Source organism: Photinus pyralis, unplaced genomic scaffold (assembly GCF_008802855.1).
Source record: "Photinus pyralis isolate 1611_PpyrPB1 unplaced genomic scaffold, Ppyr1.3 Ppyr1.4_unclustered_Scaffold1462, whole genome shotgun sequence".
NCBI lineage: Eukaryota > Metazoa > Arthropoda > Insecta > Coleoptera > Lampyridae > Photinus > Photinus pyralis.
In genome coordinates this window covers 5,661-25,430 of record NW_022171024.1, presented here as the reverse complement: position 1 = coordinate 25,430, position 19,770 = coordinate 5,661, and the positions used below count along the sequence as shown (strand labels likewise).

General features: G+C 35.6%; 5 protein-coding genes across 6 annotated transcripts; 2 read left to right on the top strand and 3 right to left on the bottom strand.

Annotated features, from left to right (window-relative positions):
• Nucleotides 1-1,550: 1,550 nt before the first annotated feature.
• Nucleotides 1,551-5,212, top strand: LOC116181632. Its single transcript, XM_031502014.1, has 2 exons — nucleotides 1,551-2,882; nucleotides 5,129-5,212. Exons 1-2 carry the CDS (start codon nucleotides 1,551-1,553, stop codon nucleotides 5,210-5,212), a joined length of 1,416 nt encoding a protein of 471 aa, XP_031357874.1.
• A 304-nt stretch (nucleotides 5,213-5,516) lies between these two features.
• Nucleotides 5,517-7,873, top strand: LOC116181631 (protein ALP1-like). Its single transcript, XM_031502013.1, has 3 exons — nucleotides 5,517-5,611; nucleotides 7,214-7,818; nucleotides 7,863-7,873. Exons 1-3 carry the CDS (start codon nucleotides 5,517-5,519, stop codon nucleotides 7,871-7,873), a joined length of 711 nt encoding a protein of 236 aa, XP_031357873.1.
• Nucleotides 7,874-8,272: 399 nt separating this feature from the next.
• LOC116181628 lies at nucleotides 8,273-10,467 on the bottom strand. Its single transcript, XM_031502009.1, has 4 exons — nucleotides 10,351-10,467; nucleotides 9,204-10,297; nucleotides 9,089-9,146; nucleotides 8,273-8,738 (listed from the first exon to the last, which is right to left on the bottom strand). The coding sequence occupies exons 1-4, from the start codon at nucleotides 10,442-10,444 to the stop codon at nucleotides 8,476-8,478; spliced, it is 1,509 nt and encodes a 502-aa protein (XP_031357869.1). The 5' UTR covers nucleotides 10,445-10,467; the 3' UTR covers nucleotides 8,273-8,475.
• Nucleotides 10,468-11,044: 577 nt separating this feature from the next.
• Nucleotides 11,045-13,282, bottom strand: LOC116181630. The gene has a single exon (XM_031502012.1). It carries the CDS (start codon nucleotides 13,280-13,282, stop codon nucleotides 11,045-11,047), a length of 2,238 nt encoding a protein of 745 aa, XP_031357872.1.
• Nucleotides 13,283-15,107: 1,825 nt separating this feature from the next.
• LOC116181629 lies at nucleotides 15,108-17,506 on the bottom strand. Of its 2 annotated transcripts, none has more exons than XM_031502010.1 (2): nucleotides 17,129-17,506; nucleotides 15,108-16,053 (listed from the first exon to the last, which is right to left on the bottom strand). In XM_031502010.1, exons 1-2 carry the CDS (start codon nucleotides 17,259-17,261, stop codon nucleotides 15,245-15,247), a joined length of 942 nt encoding a protein of 313 aa, XP_031357870.1. In that variant the 5' UTR covers nucleotides 17,262-17,506; the 3' UTR covers nucleotides 15,108-15,244. The 2 variants fall into 2 exon arrangements, with proteins under 2 accessions (XP_031357870.1, XP_031357871.1); XM_031502011.1 differs by lacking the exon at nucleotides 17,129-17,506 and adding an exon at nucleotides 16,675-16,734 and having other exon boundaries at nucleotides 15,108-16,625.
• Between the last annotated feature and the right edge of the window lie 2,264 nt (nucleotides 17,507-19,770).

Genomic DNA, 19,770 nt, shown 5'->3' with positions numbered 1-19,770 from the left:
GTATCCCAATCTGACTGAGCGTCATTTATGTACATTGTGATATACTCATTGAGGGTACGATGCTTACGTTCACATCCCCCTATCGATTGACTGTGATAAGCTGTGGAAATTTTGTGGGAGATATTCAACTCGGAGCCGAGCGCAGTTCTAATCCTGACCGTTTCAAGGCCTTAATAGACTTGGCTAGCTCGCCTAACTTGGGTCCGAACAAAAACTCACCCGACGAGATTTTTTCGGTAAGCTCTTTCATAGACTTACTCAAAAGTGTAGTCACAATGGATCTTCTCGTTTTTGAGACGTTATAAAATAAGCCTGCAAATAAACGTCCCGCATCTACCAATGGGGTCAAAATATTTTCCCGAATGTGCTTCGGAAGGTTATCTTCTTCTTCAAGAACATTTATAGCTTTGCCCACTGCACTGAGATCTGCACTAATCTGGGATTGATATGTATAGTGTATTAGGTCTCTTGCATTGTGAGCCGCAGACATAATTGCTTTGATCTCTGGGGAAGCTAGCTCGTTTTTCTTGGGGTCGGCGCAGGATGTAAAAAAACCGGTTACGGCCGAATGTTCCGGATTGACACCTAATAAGTGTAAGGTTTCCTCCGAAATATCAAGTTCGTCTTGTAAAATCAGCATCATCAACGTCATTGTTTGACCTTGGGTCAAGAAGGGAGCCCACGTCCTGTCGTGTCGCTTGGAAAGATCCGCAAAAGCGTTTCTATTCATAGAGACGGCCCCGCTGTCACCTTGCTCTGATAAATTCGGTCGTCGACTCGCTGCCACTACTTGAGCGACTTCGACTAACGGGCGATCAAAAATGAGTTGCTGTCGAGTCGGCTTTGGAAGTTCAAGTTAATTACGATTTCCCATGTAAATAATTGCGAAACTAAAGGAAGAGGCAGAATCGAAGCTGGGAGATGAGTACATTCTCTCAATTCCGAAACGTAAATTGCCAAAGATTAAGATCGTGGGACTGAATGACAAGATTGCAAGTGCACAAATGAAAGAGATGATCTTAGCGCAGAATCAATTCCTTGGAGAAAATGCCTACATTAATATCGTCCACATAGCTGAGGACAACAGAAACCCAAACAGGTATATTGCGTACGCGGAGGTTGATGGCAACAGTTACCAAAAAATTTTGAAAGAACAAAAGCTTAACATAGGATGGGACCGGTGCCGGATTTATGATGCAGTTACTACTAGGAGATGTTACAAATACAATAACTTTGGCCATAAGGCAGCGGACTGCACCAAAGCAACGACCTGCCCCAAATGCGCGGGGGACCACGAACTAACTAGCTGCAAAGCCACCGATGACGAAATGAAATGCTGTAATTGTGCGTATGCAGTAGACACACTTAAAATGAAGCTCGACGTCCAGCATCCAGCGTGGTCCAATGAATGTCCAGTCTACAGAAAACGCTTAGAACAAGAAATAAGCAGGATTGATTTTTTAGGACAGCCGCAACATTAGCAAATCAAGGGAATGTGAGCAAAACAATTACATCAAGTTTCAGCATATTATTACCAAAACATCAGCGGTATGCGAACTAAAGGTCAGTCATTCAAAAATAACTTAGCCAGCACTAATTACGACGTAATCCTATTAACAGAAACGTGGTTGACCAATTCTTTTCACGACGCAGAGTTTTTTAGTAATCAATATGCGGTATTTCGAAATGATAGAAACTATAAGGAGACGAATTGCGAAAGAGGTGGCGGTGTACTCATCGCTGTACGACTTGACCTAAAGGCCGAGCAATTAGAATTTGAGAGTAAGCAGAATGAAATGTGGGTCAAGTTCAAACTTAAAAACACTACTTACATAATTGGCGTAATATATTTCAAACCTCAATCGAACACGGAAAAATACGAGTCATTCCTTAAAAGTTTAGAATCAATCGAAAATTTATTGCTCACATCCGAGGTACTACTTGCCGGTGATTTCAATATTCCGGAAATTAGTGATGCAACGTATAACCTTGAAAACGGGAGCTCTAAAGCCAAAGTAATCAAAAATCTCGCCTCCATGTACAACTTAAGGTCCATTAACACAATTAAAAATTCCGATAACAGAACACTTGATTTGATTTTAACAAACATAAATGCTGAAATCACAACGGCATCTGATCTGCTAGACAAAGTAAATCCTCTCCATCCAGCTCTTCAAGTAATACATCAAGCGGAAAGAAAGATTAATCAAACTAGGACAACAACTAACTACAACTTTAAAAAGGCAGATTTTTACAAAATGTATTTACGATTTCGCGACGCCAACTGGGAATCCCTTACCCAAATCGATTACAAATCTGTAAACGACGCGGTAACTACTTTTTATGAAATTGTATACAAGATTTTTGATGAATGCGTACCAAAAGTAACTATCAGGATCACAAACAAGTACCCCATTTGGTTTGATTTAGCTATTATCAAGAAAATTAAATTGAAGAATAAACATCGCACACGAGGCAAATCGGAAGAATTTAAGGAAGACCGAAAGGAACTCAAAAAAATGATCCGTGACGCTTATAAGAAATACATTAGGAACATTGAAGTTGACCTCCGGAGTAATTCAAATAAATTCTGGGGCTACGTTAGGTCCTTGACATCAACCAAACAACTGCCGGAAGTTTTCGAGTACAAAACCATCCCGCTGGAAGATCCCAAAAGCATTGCCGACGCGTTTGCATCGTACAAAGAGGAAAACCTGGATCCGAACGATGGGCTTGAGTCGGACTTAGTACAATCCAAATTGCACTTAACGAACATACAGGAAAGTGAGTTACTAGAATCAATCAAAGTCCTAAAACCACGTGCAGCTATAGGGGAAGACGGGATCCCACCATACGTATTGAAAGGATGCGCACACAGCCTGGTAACCCCCCTGTTGCATCTATGCAACTTGGCACTCCGCACCTCCACTTTTCCCTCAGTTTGGAAATCCACTACAATTACCCCGATCCATAAAAGCGGCAGCAAGAAACTAATCGAAAATTACCGCCCAATAGCTATCATCCCTGCAATAGCGAAAATTTTCGAAAAAGTAATCTATAATAAATTTTATTCCCATCTTGGCAGTGTTATTGCAGATCAGCAGCACGGATTCACACCGAAGAAATCAACAAGTACTAACTTAATGCAGTTTACGCATTTCACAGCCGCCGTCCTTGACAAGAGGGCTCAGGTGGACTGTGTATATACACCGATTTTGCGAAAGCTTTTGATAAGGTCTCCCATCAGGTCCTGCTTCAGAAACTTCATTTTAATTGTGTCAGTAGCCCAACGGCTAAATTTCTTAGATCATATTTAACATCGCGTAAAACGCGAGTGAAATACAATGGGGTGAACTCAACCGAATTTTACCCCTCTTCAGGGGTTCCTCAGGGAACACTACTTGGCCCTTTCCTTTTCCTACTATTTATTAATGACCTACCGCGGGTGATTCAAAACTCCAAAGCACTTCTATTTGCAGACGACCTGCAACTTTTTAATAAAGTGAAATCTTCAAACGATTGTTTAAATATTCAAGCAGACATAAATGCAGTGATAAATTGGTGCAATAAAAACAAACTGACGCTAAACATAGAAAAGTGCAAAGTTGTATCGTACACAAGATCCAACAATCCCACGATTTTTAAATACGAAATAAATGGGCAGGATATCCAAAGAGTCACCTTGGTTAGAGATTTGGGCGTTTTATTCAATAGCAACTTAAATTTTCATCGGCACATTGAATCCCTTATAAATGCGTGCTACAAAGTACTAGGCTTTGTAATTAATTAGGAATACCTACAATTTTACAAGCATTTCCTCAATTATTACCTTATACAATGCGTTCATCAGATCCAAACTCGATTATGCGGCATGTATTTGGACACCCCAAACTTATAAGCACGCAGATATGATAGAGAAAGTTAAAAAAAAATTAGTGCGAATAGTGTATTTTAGGTCGACTCAAAATTTTCCACATTTAATCTCTTACTCCAACCAACTAAAATTTTTAAATAGTGTGCACGGTATTAAAATCTCAAGTTTACAAATTCGACGCGAAGTGATCTGTACTACCTTTGTGTACAAAGTGCCACATGTTAAATTAAGGAAAAACGATATCATCTTTTTAGTGACCACTCCGTCATCGCCGCTATCGAGGAGCCTGTTGGCTTTAAATAAGAAGTGCCGTGAGAGAGACATCGATGTATTTCACGGCGCTTTGAATGAATTAATTAGTCATATAAGATCGTAATTACTGTGTAGTTTTAGTTTTAAGTACAGCACCCCAGTGCCATGTAATTGGAATAATTGTATTCTGTATGGTATCTGGCTAAACAAATAAATAAATAAATAAATAAACAAAAGTTCCAAAGGTGACTCGACAGCAACTCATTTTTGATCGCCCGTTATAATCAAAGCAAATGGTTATTATGTGTAAAAATCGCCTCCGTTTATGAATGAAAAAAATAGCAATTAGAATGGAATCTGGAAAATCTAACACAACGTTTCAGGATCCCCGGGAGTTCTGGGTAGCTCTAAAGCCGGAGATAACAGGTCACCACTATTTTAATTAACTAAACCTTTATAATACAAGAAATATAATTAGAAATATATGTACCCAAATTAAATAAATATTTACACTATACGGAAAACTAAATAAAAATTGTTGAATGCGACCCAATTGTAAACGTCAAAACGGGTCCTTAACATTCCTTGGGAGTTTTATTTATCTGTAAATTAACCTGGTTAGCATCCAGCCGGTAGGTAGTTTAAAAGACAATTTCTGTTATAATTTAACTTTGAACGGGATCAATACAAATCAAGTAAGTTTTACGTTATAAGATAAAACTAAAACATATCCAGGGTATATTACAGGAGGGCTTGTTCCGGGCGAGCGCGAATGTACATTCGCAGCGCCTACCGAAATGTTCCAACAGGTATAGCTTAATTATGAGCACACTTAATTCACGGATGGTAACTGGGGAAGAGCGCGGTCATACAACCGGCACATCTTTTTACTGGAGGGACACGTAACCTCAATTAATGGCACGGCTATACGGCCATACGCTTTTAATTCACGGCCGGTAACTGGGAGAGAGCACGGTCCTATAACCGACACCTCTAATTCAGGGACAGGTAACTGGAGAAGGTGAGAGCGGTGTTACAACCGCCACTCCGGCATTGTTAGAGCGCGATTTACAATCGCCACTCTAACCAGGGAATGGGACTTTGGTACTTAGGATCATGGCAAAGACCTAAGACCCCCTTTCTGGTTCGGTTTCTACTTTTATACTGTTTGGAAGGAAGTGGGAATGTAATGGTACTGGTGGGAATGTCAACAAATATGACGTCTCCGAAACTACCGCCCTCTGGTGATAGAAATCTAGATTAATTCCAGATTCCTACAGGAGTCAAATTAAGAATTAATCTTATTAAATTTCACATCTTTAAGGTTAATTTACACACAATCGTGACGTGACAGTGCCGTGACCGTTCCGTGATTGCAACGACATAAAATATGCCGATATTTTCGGAAGATGAACTATTAGCGATGGCCATTATTTTGGATGAAGAAGAAGCAGAACGCGATGAAGCCAATAAGGACAAGCGGATGTAGGTGCATCCAGCATGGAAACAACGCGCAACAGAGGGCGAATTTATGACTTTATATAAAGAATTGATGGAGGATTGAGCAAAGTTTTTCGAATATTTCAGGATGTCCGAAAATTCATTCAATTTACTCTTGGGAAAGTTAGAAGGTTATATGACAAAGATACGCACTGGAGAAAAGCTATCACACCAAGAGAATGGTTGGCCGTTTGTTTGAGGTGTTCATGCAAGAATAACTATTTTTTCTCTCTATAATTCAAAAATTCAAAATGAATTTTATTTTGATATATCAAAACGATTCGGTTATGGGTAATGGTACCAAAATCCGTGACGTATATCCGTGTGCGTGCGGTGCGCAAGAACGAACCTACCATGTTTGGACAATAGAAGATACATACAAGACAGACGACATATCGTGCGCGCAGAGTTACAATTGTGACAAGACTGGGGCCCCATTTTTTACAACATCGTCAAACAAACAAAGGTAGGTGCCACACCCAATCATAATTGACATCGTTTATTTGTTCATTTGTTATAAATTTTCTACATGTTGGGCATTTTTACAGCCCATTAACAATTATTCTTGTTGCGCTAACATGAGGCAAGTATAAAATTATAAGCAATAAATATAAATATAAAAAAAAAGTTATGACATACACAAAAAACATTTATTTTTTAACCATACAAAGATAGATACAAAAGCAAATATTATAACATATTATAAAATCCTCCGCGTTGGTGTTCCTCCATAGGGGGAAAACATCCTGTTGGAGAAGGTTGTGGTTGGTTGGAGTATACAGACTTGGAAGAATTTGATGATGAGTGTTGACTTTGATAGCTTTTTACAGGGGAAGGAGGTTGAATGCGTGTAGCAGACGAATTTCTCGCCATAGATACTGGTCCACCAAATTGCTGTTCATCACTAAGCATTTGCTGTTCATATTTTTGGACAACAGTGAATATCTCCGCTTTCGCGTAATGCCAGTAAATAGGGCTTAGGATTTTTAGAGCTGGCGCAATTCCGGATAGAAAGGCGTCAACTGGATGTTCTGCTATAGGCTGTGCCTTAGCTTCATTTTTTTTCACCAGATACTCCATGACAGTGGCAGCGGCAGATTTAGGTGGGGGTGCGTTACATAATGTGTGCTTGCCCTTTTTTCTAGGTATTGGATTATTCGTTGGAATTTGTGACTGTACTGCAGCCAAAGCAGTGTCTTCTGCTGTTAGAGTGGTATCTTCAGTATTTTCATTTTCGTCGTCTTTATCGATGAGATATCGTCATCGTCGTCGTTGGATTGGTCTTCAATATTAGTTTTAGTATCCCGATCTTCAAAAAATTTGTTCAAGAAGCCCAACTGCTCTGCATATTTGTATAACTTCACCTTTTTGGCCTTTTGCCCACTTACAGTTTTAGTTTTTTTTAAGGATTTCCTCTAATTGTCCCTAATATTTGCCCATCTGGTCTTACATGAAGATCCTGAAACGCAAAGAAAAGAATATTTGGGTGAACTTGGTATTCAGGATTCATACTAATATTAATAAAATAATGAAATCCATTTCCCTTTGAGATAATTTCAGCATCTTTTACTGTGTTTATTCTTTCAGGTATTTGGCTACAGGCGATTCTCTAAACACCATTTCCTTCAGCTATCGCATGGGACATAGTACAGTTTTCAAAATTGTACGCGAAACCTGCCAGATAATCGCAGAAAATTTGATGAGCGAGTTGATGCCAACTCCAACAGAAGAAATGTGGAAAACAATCGCTAATGATTTTTATCAAATGTGGAATTTCCCTAACTGTATGGGAGCAATAGACGGAAAACACGTCAATATTCAGGCTCCACCAAACTCAGGATCAATGTTCTTTAATTATAAGAAGACATTTTCTATTGTGCTGCTGGCTCTTGTAGACGCTCACAATAATTTTATTGCCATTGATGTAGGGGCATACGGTAAAAATAGCGATGGAGGAATTTTTGCCAATTCAGCATTAGGCAAAGCACTTCAGCGCGGCTCGTTGCATGTTCCAAAAGATGCTACCCTTCCAAACACAAATATTCAACTGCCATACGTTATTGTAGCCGACGAGGCATTTCCTTTGAAAACATACATAATGAGGCCCTATCCAGGAGATAATTTAGACGACCGAAAACGTAATTTTAACTATCGTTTGAGCCGCGCAAGGAGAACATCAGAAAATGCTTTTGGTATTTTGAGTCAAAAATTTACACTTTACAACCGACGCATTCAGGCTTTTCCTGAACACGTAGATCATATAATTTCAGCTACTTGCTTGTTGCATAATTTTATTAAAAAATATGATACCCGTACACTGATAAAACAGATTTGGAAATTTACAATAAAATTACTGCTTTTCGGTGACCAAGAAAATTGATGTAAAATCGCAAGCATTCAGTAAACGAGTACATTTACAATTTATATGTAACTACGGATTTACAATTTCTTTGTAAAAAAGCCATTATTTTGTAACAAAATTTCACAATATATTTGTGATTTTAAAATTTAAAATACATATGTTACATTGAAAATTTACTTTTTTTTGTAAAATTTCATGTTATTCTATTATAGTATATTTACCAAGTTTTGGCATTTTACATAGCGATGCACGTTTTTTACATTGTAACTGTACCATTACATTTTTGTAAATTTCTACGGGGTAAGTAAAAGTAAAACCACTATCTAACATAATAGAAACTTGTATTATATGTTGCAACGTAACGCATAATTCAAAAATACAAAAAATCCAATAAACAAAACTACTATTCAGTACACAGTTCGAAAAAATAATACTATTTCAGTAAATAGTGAAGATTATATATATTATTAAATAAAGATATGTCATTCTAAATGTCTCTTAATTTATTTAGAAGCGCAAAAACTTTGCGCTTAGACGAGTTACTTTTTTTTGATTTAGTACCATCGTCAGGGTGGATTTTTAAAAAGTATCGTTGAATCGTTTCCATGACGCAGGAAATTTCCTTTGGATACTGTAAATTTAGTAGAAAATACAGCCCAACTAGACTTTGCACTGCCTCCTCAATCGATTCAACTTCAATTGCCTGCTCCTTTTCCAAAACAATGAACAGCTTTCTTTGAACTCCCGAATCTGTATTTAAAAATTATTGTGTTAGAAGCTTTAAATAGTACATATGACTAATTTATTTGAGGTCCTTTAAACGTTGTATATTATACAAGATATTCAAAACTGATTTAGCGCAGTTCGATTTTTAAAACTTTTATTTATAAATGCAGCAGAAATGAGTATTGCTACCTTGTATAAATTGGAAACATACAAGTAAATAAAGAATGATATGTGGCATTTTTCAGAAAAAAAAACATAAAAGATTGTATCTTTTTAAACACAAACATTGTCAGTAGATACTGTACACCCTACCACGTGTCATTCTATATTTTGGACATCCATAATACCAAATTAAGAATTTTGAAAACTCTTACCTACATCCACAATACACGGCGAAAGAAATGATATATCATGATCCAGATCTGGGTCTTTCTATAACAAAAATAATTCATGGTACCTTTTATGTTCATACTCGAATACTACACCTACCTCAACTTTTAGGTAAATTTTTTCAAGATCTTCCTTATATAAGTTGCACAAAATTTCCAACGTATCTAATACTTTGTTGTTATTTTTGGGAATTTTGAAATTTCTTTGAGAAGCATATTTTGAAATATTTTCAAACTTTTCTGCCATAACATCAGATAACGTCTTTAGGTTTGCCTTGGTTAAATTATGAAAATGCCAATAAATTGCTGGAATTTGGAACAAAATAGGCCATTCTTCTTTTATTTTATGCACGGTGGGAGGATCTTCACTGTTGATAAAGTTTCTTTGGTCTGTATAAGTTCTGTTCATTAATTCATAAAATTCGTCATTATATTGCTGTTTTTTTCCTAATTCTAACAATTTAGATTTATAGTCCTCATCGTGTTGATCGTCATTTATTACATCTGGAGGGTTCCAGTTGGAACAACCCGCAGTGGAATTTTTAATTTTCTTAGATTTTGAAGATATTTGGTTAGAAGACAATCGCTTGTGTGGCCTATTTAAGTAATGGATTCTTTCATGGAGTTTTGTAAAAATGCTGCTACATCCATCTCCTAATGTTACCCCATCGTCATCGACATCTTTAAATACATTTGGGTATTTTGTTATTATTTTATTGGCCACAATTCTAATGGATTTGCTTGATGGTAGAGACTTTATAGCCATCATTTCGTTTGCAACCATATGCACAATCTCTGTTATTATTCGTTTATCACGCACTCCCTTCTCGCATACATTAATTACATTAACAGATAACTTATTCCATGGAATTTCGAAGCTAGTCCACATATATTCCATATTGTTGTCTACATGAAGTATACGTGCATTTACAATGTTGATGTTTTCTTTTTCGTCATAATTGCCATCTGCACCTGCAGTAACGGAATCTATCAGAGAAACCGTACTGGCCAGAGACACAGTACTGGCTAGTGATGTAGCTCCAGAAATGCAATCCGTATCGGTCCACTCTTCACCCGTTTGCAATAGAATTAGAATTTGTTCTTTTACCAACATAAGGATGTCATCTTCGTCCACTATGGTTCCGTCACTCTCCAATACTAGCTTCACTCCATCTATTTCAAGTTTTTGGGAAGCTGAAACAATTATGCCATTACAAACAACGCGGGACAGTAACGACCATACTAACCTTTTAACACCAGTTCAACATAAACGTTTTCCTCTGGAACACAAACCAAAACTTTTCGAGTACGTGTCCTATTCCATACTTTGAATAGATGCATCTAAACAGTATGTTAAATATTATTAGAAACTGCTGTACGTATGTGAAATATTGATTAACATTTTTAGGTAAAGTAATATCTTTTAATTGAATAGGTGCATTATTTTTAACAGTGAAGAATGATTTTTTGATAAGTAACAGTACCTACTAATTAATTGATTGCAAATATGTAATATAGTAAGTCACAAAGTTAGGAGAAACAATAAAGGCGAAACTTTCCGCTGCATATAACGGAACTGATTTTGCCTCTTCTTTCATTTTTTTTTTCATTTCGTCAGTATGATATACCGCAATTATTTACGCTTTCAAAAATTAATAGCAAAAAGTAATGCAAAATTTTAGAAATCTGGAATTTAATACATCAACACCATACTCTTATCTTTCCAATATAAAAACCCTCAACTCAATATCTCGCTGAAAAGTGACAAAAATGTGAAATAAAATGAGATAAATTAAATCAGTGCCGTTACACAGCGGAAAGCCTCGCCTTAATGCAAAAAAATTGATTGCAGTATGTATAACGTAAAAAAATTGATACTTTTGGTTAAAATCGAAAAATTAACATTTAAAATACTTTAAACTTCTTTGTAAAATGTAATCTTTATACTACATACGGAGTTGACTTAAAACTATAAAGAATAGTTTTTGTCGTACTTAAATACTGTAAAAGTGGTTCATGACATAATAAACTGTTAAATTTAACGAAAATGTTAATTTCGGTTTCATCGGCAAATTGGTAAAACAAATCATTGTAATAATTACAAAATATTTTTGTCTTTTGACCTACAAAATAAATATCGTCATATTCTTTGGTTATTAAAATGAACTGGATTTTACACAATAGAAAGTATCCAAATGCGTCTATATCATAGCAAACTACTTGACCGGTTTTGTAAATGGTACCTCTAAAAGTAACATAGTTTGATATGAGAATGTCAATATTTCCAATGTTAGTTGTAATTAGATTCTTCATTTCATACGATACTTCACACTCGCCTAGTATATGAGCATCATCTGACAATACACTGTCATTAAATAACAAATTTTGGGTTGCATTCAGTGCTTGAAACAACTGATGCTTATTTGATAGTGAAAATAATATGTTCTTATAATTCTTACTATGTCGTATGGCATTTTTAAAGTACTGGTGTTTTGCCTCAAATCTTAAGGTCCATAAGTGCCTTAGTGGTCCAAATTGTCGTGTTAAATAAGGATAGTGAGACATAAAGTGATGTTTTGGTTTTAATGAAACGTTGGGAAACAAAGTTTGGCGATCTTCCAAATACTCAGTAATTAAAGTTTTTAACAGAGCTACTTGATTAAGAGAAATTTTAAAACTTAACAGCAGCAAACAAATTCTTCGTAAACATAATATTAATTTCCATATTGCAGAGACATGGAGGTTATCATCGTCATGAAATACAAAAGGGAATAACAACAAAAGCATCATATTTTGTGATGCATTACCAGGAAGTTTGTCACCTTTGCTCAATAAAGGAAAAGTGTATTTTTTCTCAAACAGAAAATGCAGTTTGCTCACTTTAATGTTAAGTTCATCGTAAGAAAACAATTTGTTAGAAACACATTGGTTAATTGCCAACATCAAATCCCTTTGTACTACACCTTCAAACATGTCATGAGCAATGCAAGGCGGTAGTCCAGGATTACACACGTGATAATAATTTAAGTCGTTTAACACAGAATTGTGTTTAATTCCTTTAGAAGGCTCTGCTTCAAAATTTGCCATGTTAACATCGAATTCGTACAATGACTTTGTTCGGTAAACTATAGGTTTATTAGAATGAGCATAGCTAAAATCGCAGTATCGACAGAAATAACCCGATGTGCTAAAATTTTCGACAAACCCACCAACTTGATGACTGCCTAAGTTGTCTCCGATCACTGATAATAAGGAACCTTTTATATTAATTCGTTTATTGTCAACTTCTACTTCGACGCCTGTAACTTCTATAAACTTCAAATCTTCCAATAATACAGTTAGCACTTTATGAAAACCTAACATTTTAATAGTTTTTTCGTACACCAGTCCAATTAATTGAATATGACCCACTTTTGACCAATGCCTACTGGGTATATTATTAACTGTAAAGTATATTCCAACTACTTTATGCTTTTTTCTGGATGAACCTAAAGGGTTACAAATTTCGAAAGCGTCTTGGTAAAGAATTAATTGCAAGGCATGGGGATTATTCTCGTAAAATAAGTTATTCTTAAAAGAAATACCATCACATATATTTGAGAAATCCTCAACATTGCTTTCTGGTGAAAAATATGCTTTACAAAAATTTTTTGTTTTAAACAACATTTCTATCGTTTTTATAATCGGGACGTAATAAAACTTAGAACCACCTTCTAAATTAATACACTTTGGCGAAATGTAATTAAAATAGTTTTGATAGTATTTATTTCTTATGAATTTAGATCTTAGTTCACCATGTACGGCGTTATGAACTTTGTCAAACAAATTGTTTTCTAGAATGGCTTTATCGATTACAACATTGTTAGTTTTTAACTTTTCAATTATGTAATCATTATTTAATTTATTGAGGTCAGTTATACCATCGATAACTATTTGCATTGATTTATTTGTCATAAAGTATTTTGATTCCATTGTCAGATATAATGAACTGATTAACTTGAGGCTTAGCTCTTCATAATTATTGTTAGGTTGACCTTCACCTACTACGACAGGATTATAATCTTCATCTGAATCCAAATTGTTAATTACTTCGACGTCCCCGACGTCATTTATATCACAAAGCGTGTCTTTGTTTCTTACAAAAGAACCTTTCAAACTTTTAAAATGAATTCTACGCATATGTTGTGACAAATTATTCACCTTTGTAAACACTGTCTCAGTTTTACAGGAATCAAACAAAGGGCATTTCAAAGGAATGCTATTTTTAATGTGACTATATGCATGCTTACACAATTCATTTGTATTAGTGGTTTTAAATACACACACAGTGCATGAAACAGAAGCAAGCATCATCGTCGAATTATAATTAAATTTATGATTTTGGAGGATATGTTTTTGAAAGTGTCTGTAATTTGAGAAGTTTAAATTGCAGTTGTTTTTCAAGCATTTGAATGTTGCACCATGTGTGTTTCGATGATAGCTTAAGTGAACATTATATTTGCTCAATGTTTTTAAATTGAAACCACAAATGGTGCACTTAAATATCATTGTAACTTATACCTAGCTTATAACTACAATGGGTTAAATATAGGTATACTTTCCTTTTTATGTTTACACACCAACTCCAACACGAGCACCAGCACCACTAACGCACAGATAGAAGTAAAACGGTAATGGCGAACGCGCACAAGCACAAATTACTTACTCAATGCATAAAAATCCCGTGTCGACTATAAATTATTCTATCTATTGGTTAAAATTTACATGATATTTGTAAAATTACTATTTCATTGAAATTTTCCCACTTTCTCTTTGAAAATTACAACCTATTTGAGTATACTATGTGTTTTTTTGAAATTTTACAATCCATCTTTGTAAATGTTTTACAGAATTGAAAAATAACAAATTAAATTTACAACCATTTTGCTATTCCTACAATCCGAATCAGAAAAATGCAAGAAATGTGTAAATTTCCCAGTATTATTGTCGTTATAAAATTTACAATCAATATTAAGGTAAATTACGTTAATTTCATTGTAATCTCTAAGTAAATTTACAGCAATTTTTTTCAGTGTACGTACAACTACGTTGCTCATCAGCAAATGGATTTCAAGAATGGAGAGCACACACTACAACATTTACAATTACAAGGAGGAAACGCAATGAGAGATGCATTTCGTGTACGAGAGACACTTACTCAATACTTCAATTCTGAAGCTGGATCTCTACCTTGGAAGTGAATTGTCTTCAGTAAAGGCGTATATCATTGTTCACTCCATGTAATAATTAAAAAAATATATATATTGACTTACCATTTGTTCCCATTTCCACTCCAATTTTATTCCATATGGAATTTTTATAGTTTGTGTCCATATATTTTTGATGGGACAGATCGTACAATACTTTCGCACTAATTCTATTAATATTTCGTCATTCATATTCTGACGTCAAAGAAAATATGAAAATATATAAGAAATCGAGCTGACAGCATAAAATCACGGCCGTGAAAACGAAAAAATATCGTTAGGAAGTAATTTCACGGTACGGTCACTGTGACAGCACTGCTCGCACTGTCACTGCCACGCGCCGGGTCAGTGTGAACAGTACCGTTATAATTCATAGAACAATATTATTAAGGTCGATTCACACATAACAGTGACGTCTCAGTGCCGTGTCAGTTCAGTTTCAGTGACATCCGTGACGTGCCAGTGGAGTCTCTTCACACATATCCGTACAGTTTCAGTTCAGTTCTCAGCGATTGACGATCAGGATGGCTGCGTTTACAGACAGAGAATTGGCTATGATTGCTGTAATTTTAGATGAAGAAGAGACGCATCATACAAAGAAGCGCAAATGGGTACATGAGGCTTGGAGAAAAAGAGAAACTGAAGGAGAGTTTGCTACCTTATACAAGGAACTGATGCACGACGAAACAAAATTTTTCGAATATTTTAGAATGTCCGAAGAGTGTTTCAATATTCTTCTCAGTAAAATAGGACCACAATTAAAAAAACAAGACACTCATTGGAGAAAGTCTATTACACCGAGGGAACAACTAGCAGTTTGTTTGAGGTAAGTAATAACAATACAAATCTCGACAATATATATTTGTACATACTTAATGTAAAAAATCATGTTCAGTTAATTTGGAAAGTTGTGAAAATAACTTTGCAAAGGGTTGTTGGTCGCGTTTGAATCTCCCACAGATGAAAATTCATTTTGATTTGGATTTTGCAAACTATGTTGTGGAAATGGTGCAACAGGCGACGGTAAAGGAGTAGTTCCTCTTGACGTGGAGGTCGATGATGAGTGCTCGGAATGTAGCCTTGTGTTAACAAAATTGGGGCCAGGTCTTGGATATGAGTCCTGCTGCATGATCATTTCCATTTCGTATTTTTGCACCGTGTGAAATATTTCAGATTTTGCTAGATGCAAGTAATATGGCGTAAAACTTTTTAATGTTGGAGCTACACCAGCTAGAAATGCGTCCACGTGGTGTTGCGGAGCAGTAGTAACTTGCTTGTCCTTTTTGTCACTTATCAAATACTCCATTAGTTTTGCTGAAGCAGTTTGTTGTGGCGGTAGCCTTCTTGATGATGTTTTGAATGAGCGTTGAGTTAAATGAGATTGCTTGTTTTCACTCGAATCTAATACATTAGGTTCCAATACATCTGAAACATTTGGCCCTGATTCATTAGGTTCCGATGATACATATGTTTCTTCTGCATCCACATTCTGCGAGTTTTCTTCTTCATCTATGTTTTCTACATCGTTTTCAATATTGCCTTTTGTTTCCCTCTCGTAGAAATAATTGCTTAAGAAGCTTAGTTGTTCGAAATATTTATACCGTTTTATTTTTTTTGCAGGGTCTCCGCTCTTAGTTTTTGTTTTCTTCATCGATTTGCGATAATTGTCTCGTATATTATTCCATCTAGCTTTACAGGATGAACCTGAAACAATTTCAAAAACTGTAAAGTACAAGCAGTTACATAATATTTTTAATTAAAATATGATTTCTTTTTTCAGGTACTTAGCTACGGGAGATTCCCTAAAAACAATTTCCTTTAGTTATCGCCTGGGGCATAGTACAGTATACAAGATTGTAATGGACACTTGCAAGGTTATAACTGAGCGCCTTCTGAATGAAATGCTACCAAAGCCTACAACAGAGATGTGGAAATCTATAGCCAACGACTTTTTCACACTTTGGAATTTTCCTAACTGTTTGGGAGCTTTGGATGGGAAGCATATTATCATTCAGGCTCCACCAAATAGCGGCTCTCTGTTCTTCAATTACAAGAAGACGTTCTCAGTTGTTTTGCTGGCGCTTGTTGACGCCCATTACAATTTTATTGCGGTTGATGTTGGTGCTTACGGCAAGAACAGCGATGGTGGAATTTTTTCAAGCTCTAATTTAGGCAAAGCACTTCAACGAGGTACCTTATCTGTACCAGGAAATTCTACATTGCCAGATACAACTACTGACGCTCCACATGTAATCGTAGGTGACGAAGCATTCCCTCTAAAAAGTTATTTAATGCGACCATATCCAGGACATGATTTAGACCTACAGAAGCGTATCTTTAATTATCGCTTATGTCGTGTTAGACGAATTGTCGAAAACACATTTGGCATTTTGTGTCAAAAATTTAGAATCTATAATAGGCGACTACAGTCCAAACCAGAAAATGTAGATAATAATATAATACTTTCAACATGTATTCTACACAATTTCATTAAAAAGTTTGGTGCAAACACGTACATATACCAAACAATCAACGCCAATTCGAATGAGACAAGAGAGGAAATAAGACTTGACAATCTGCCTATGCAGGGGGGCAATGCAACACAAGATGCTTTTCGGGTGAGAGAACTCTTCAAGGAGTACTTCAATTCAAAAATTGGATCTGTACCATGGCAAGAAGAGAGAATTACTTTTTAATATGTATAATATTAATATATGACTATACTTAACAAAATATGTATAGACATAAAAAATTATAATAAAAATAAGTAGGTACTTACCATTTACTTTCATTTCTCCTCCTATTTTATTCCAAATGTCGAGTTTGAAACTGTTGTCCATATATTTTGGATGTGACAAATCGTAAAGGACAGAATATTTACGAACCAATTCAATCAGCTGTTCATCATCCATTTTTGGTTTTTATTTTCAATCCAATACTAAACTAAAGTAATTATTTATACACATGCAATACGCACAAACGAGCAAACAACGCACAGACACGTCAGTGATTTATTAAAAATATCGTTGGCGACAATATGCACTTTTGACGGTACTGATACTGTTCTGACACTGAAGGTTAAAATACGGAACTGTGTCGGATGTGTGTGAATGCGTTCATTTAAATTCAGAGTAATGATATTATTTATGACTGATACTGATGGAATTTCACGCAACTGAGCGGATACGGCACTGATATGTGTGAATAGACCTTTAGTCTTGTCGGTTTGAGTACGTGCCGGACACGGCACTGTTATGTGCGAATCGACCTTTACACTCCAAATATTTATACTTCAAAATTCTATGCATACTTTCCAAATACATATTAGTGTTTATCAACAATTCCTTTCTGTAACAGTATGCCCACGACCTTGTATTTGATTTATAATTAGTAAGGTAGTGGGCGGCAAATATGGCCCAGTTAAGCTTAAAATGTGTTTCAAATTTTTACTTTGATAATTATGTTAACGGTTTTCACATAAAACTTTAAGCTATGTATACATTGTTATATGCATATAATATCATTAATTAAAAATGATTCTTATTAGACATTAGATGCAAAAATATTTATCCTTGCAAATGGCCCATATTGCCCAACCGTTGGGTTATATGGCCCACACCTTAAATTTTATTTAAAAATATATCAAGTATTGACAAATACAGGTATTACAGTTAGCAACATTCAAATTTATCGTAGTCGTAGGCCTGAAGGCCAACGCATTCTTCATGATAACAAGTTTCACATTTTACACACATTCTCTTGTCCAGTTGCTCATCCTGCTCACATGCTGCACAAAACCAAGAATCTGGTTCGGTCTCATTAGAGGACTTTGGAATATCGCTTTGTTTTTTGATGTTGAGGGAATTGCAACTGAAGTGGATGAGGCAACAGATTTGGAAGTCGAAGTTTGTCTTTGGTCGTCTTTACGGAAAAGGTCCTTTGTCACTTGCTGTGCTTTATAATTTATGGTTTTACGTCGCTTTGTTACAACCTGAATTTTTTTGTCGCCGGGTGTCGGTAACATTTCTTTAAATGATTCATTTAATTTCTGCGGGGAAGACTCCTGAGAAGTTATCCTGGTCTTACTTCTCAAAGTAGCTAATGGAATATTTTCATCATTATCATCAGAGGAGGTATCGCCTCCCGTTTCTTCCCGATTTTCGTTTCTTTCCATTAATTCATCTGGCATGTTTCTTTCCGTTACCAAGGAAGGGGCAAATGCTGAATCAGGAATTGTGTCTGGGTTTAGAGGGAACAGACCCGTAGCTCTAAATCCACTCATTATATTTTCTGGCGTCATACATTTTGGCCAAACACGAGAAAAAATTATGTTAAACCTTGCCTTGTTTAATGTTCTTTGAGGGTGAGTATCCCAATATCTTAATAGTTCCTGGTCCCAATTCGCCTCAAAGGAGCGGCTTTGTCTAACGGTTGTAATTCATGCGTGGTATTTGAAGGCAGACAAAATAATATATAATATTAACTATTTCCACGTTTCCCACCTTCATTCTAATAGGTTATTAAACCTAGTCATTGTTATTGTGCACCTCATCAAGCATTTTAAAGAAAACAATTTCTTTTAAATTTCTTTTTTGTCCGACTGAAGATTGGCTACGATATATTTGTCGGACACTTGTACCACGTATTAAGTACGTTTCTCAGAGATAATACTTTTTTTTGTCCGACAAATATTAATAAATTTTTGGTCCTCGTAAAACTGTCAATTTTCGTGTGTCGGATTGCAAAATCGGTAAAAGTATTTTGTCGGACAATGTTAAAATATCATTATAGACATAATTCTCAAGAAATGTTGCTAATATCAGCTGGATATCTATAAATTTTTTCGAGTATTTATTTTTGCACGTTTCACTCGGTAGACACCCCTAACGCTCCAACATTTTTGTCCGACAATTGTTTTTTCAGGAGTTTTACAATGTTCCCTTTCGATTAAACTTTTTAGAACCACAGTATCTATAAATTTTTTACGATACCAAATTTAGTATTTTCGAAAAGAAATGGAGGAGAAACGCCGCGAGTACGAAAAATTTCATAGATAGAAAAAGTGGTAGACTCGCCATGATGAAGCGATACAAGAAGTTACAGGAGGGTATTAATAAATAGCACTTTATGTCAGCAGGCACTCAGACTAATACTTTATACCATGAATTAACTTGAGATGTCTATCAACATTACTTTTGCTATTAAATGTCTTATCACACACCAAACATACGTTAACCATTTTTAGTACAACCTTTGTTTATGAATAAATAAATGTACAACTAATGAAATGACCCAAAATTCACAAAATCCTAATAATAGGTTAGATTAAAAACAATAACAGTCAAATCCTAAGGTCAAATCGTCTAACACTAACTTCACGTTGAATTTCAAGGTGAGGACTAAATCCCTATTTCTGTATTA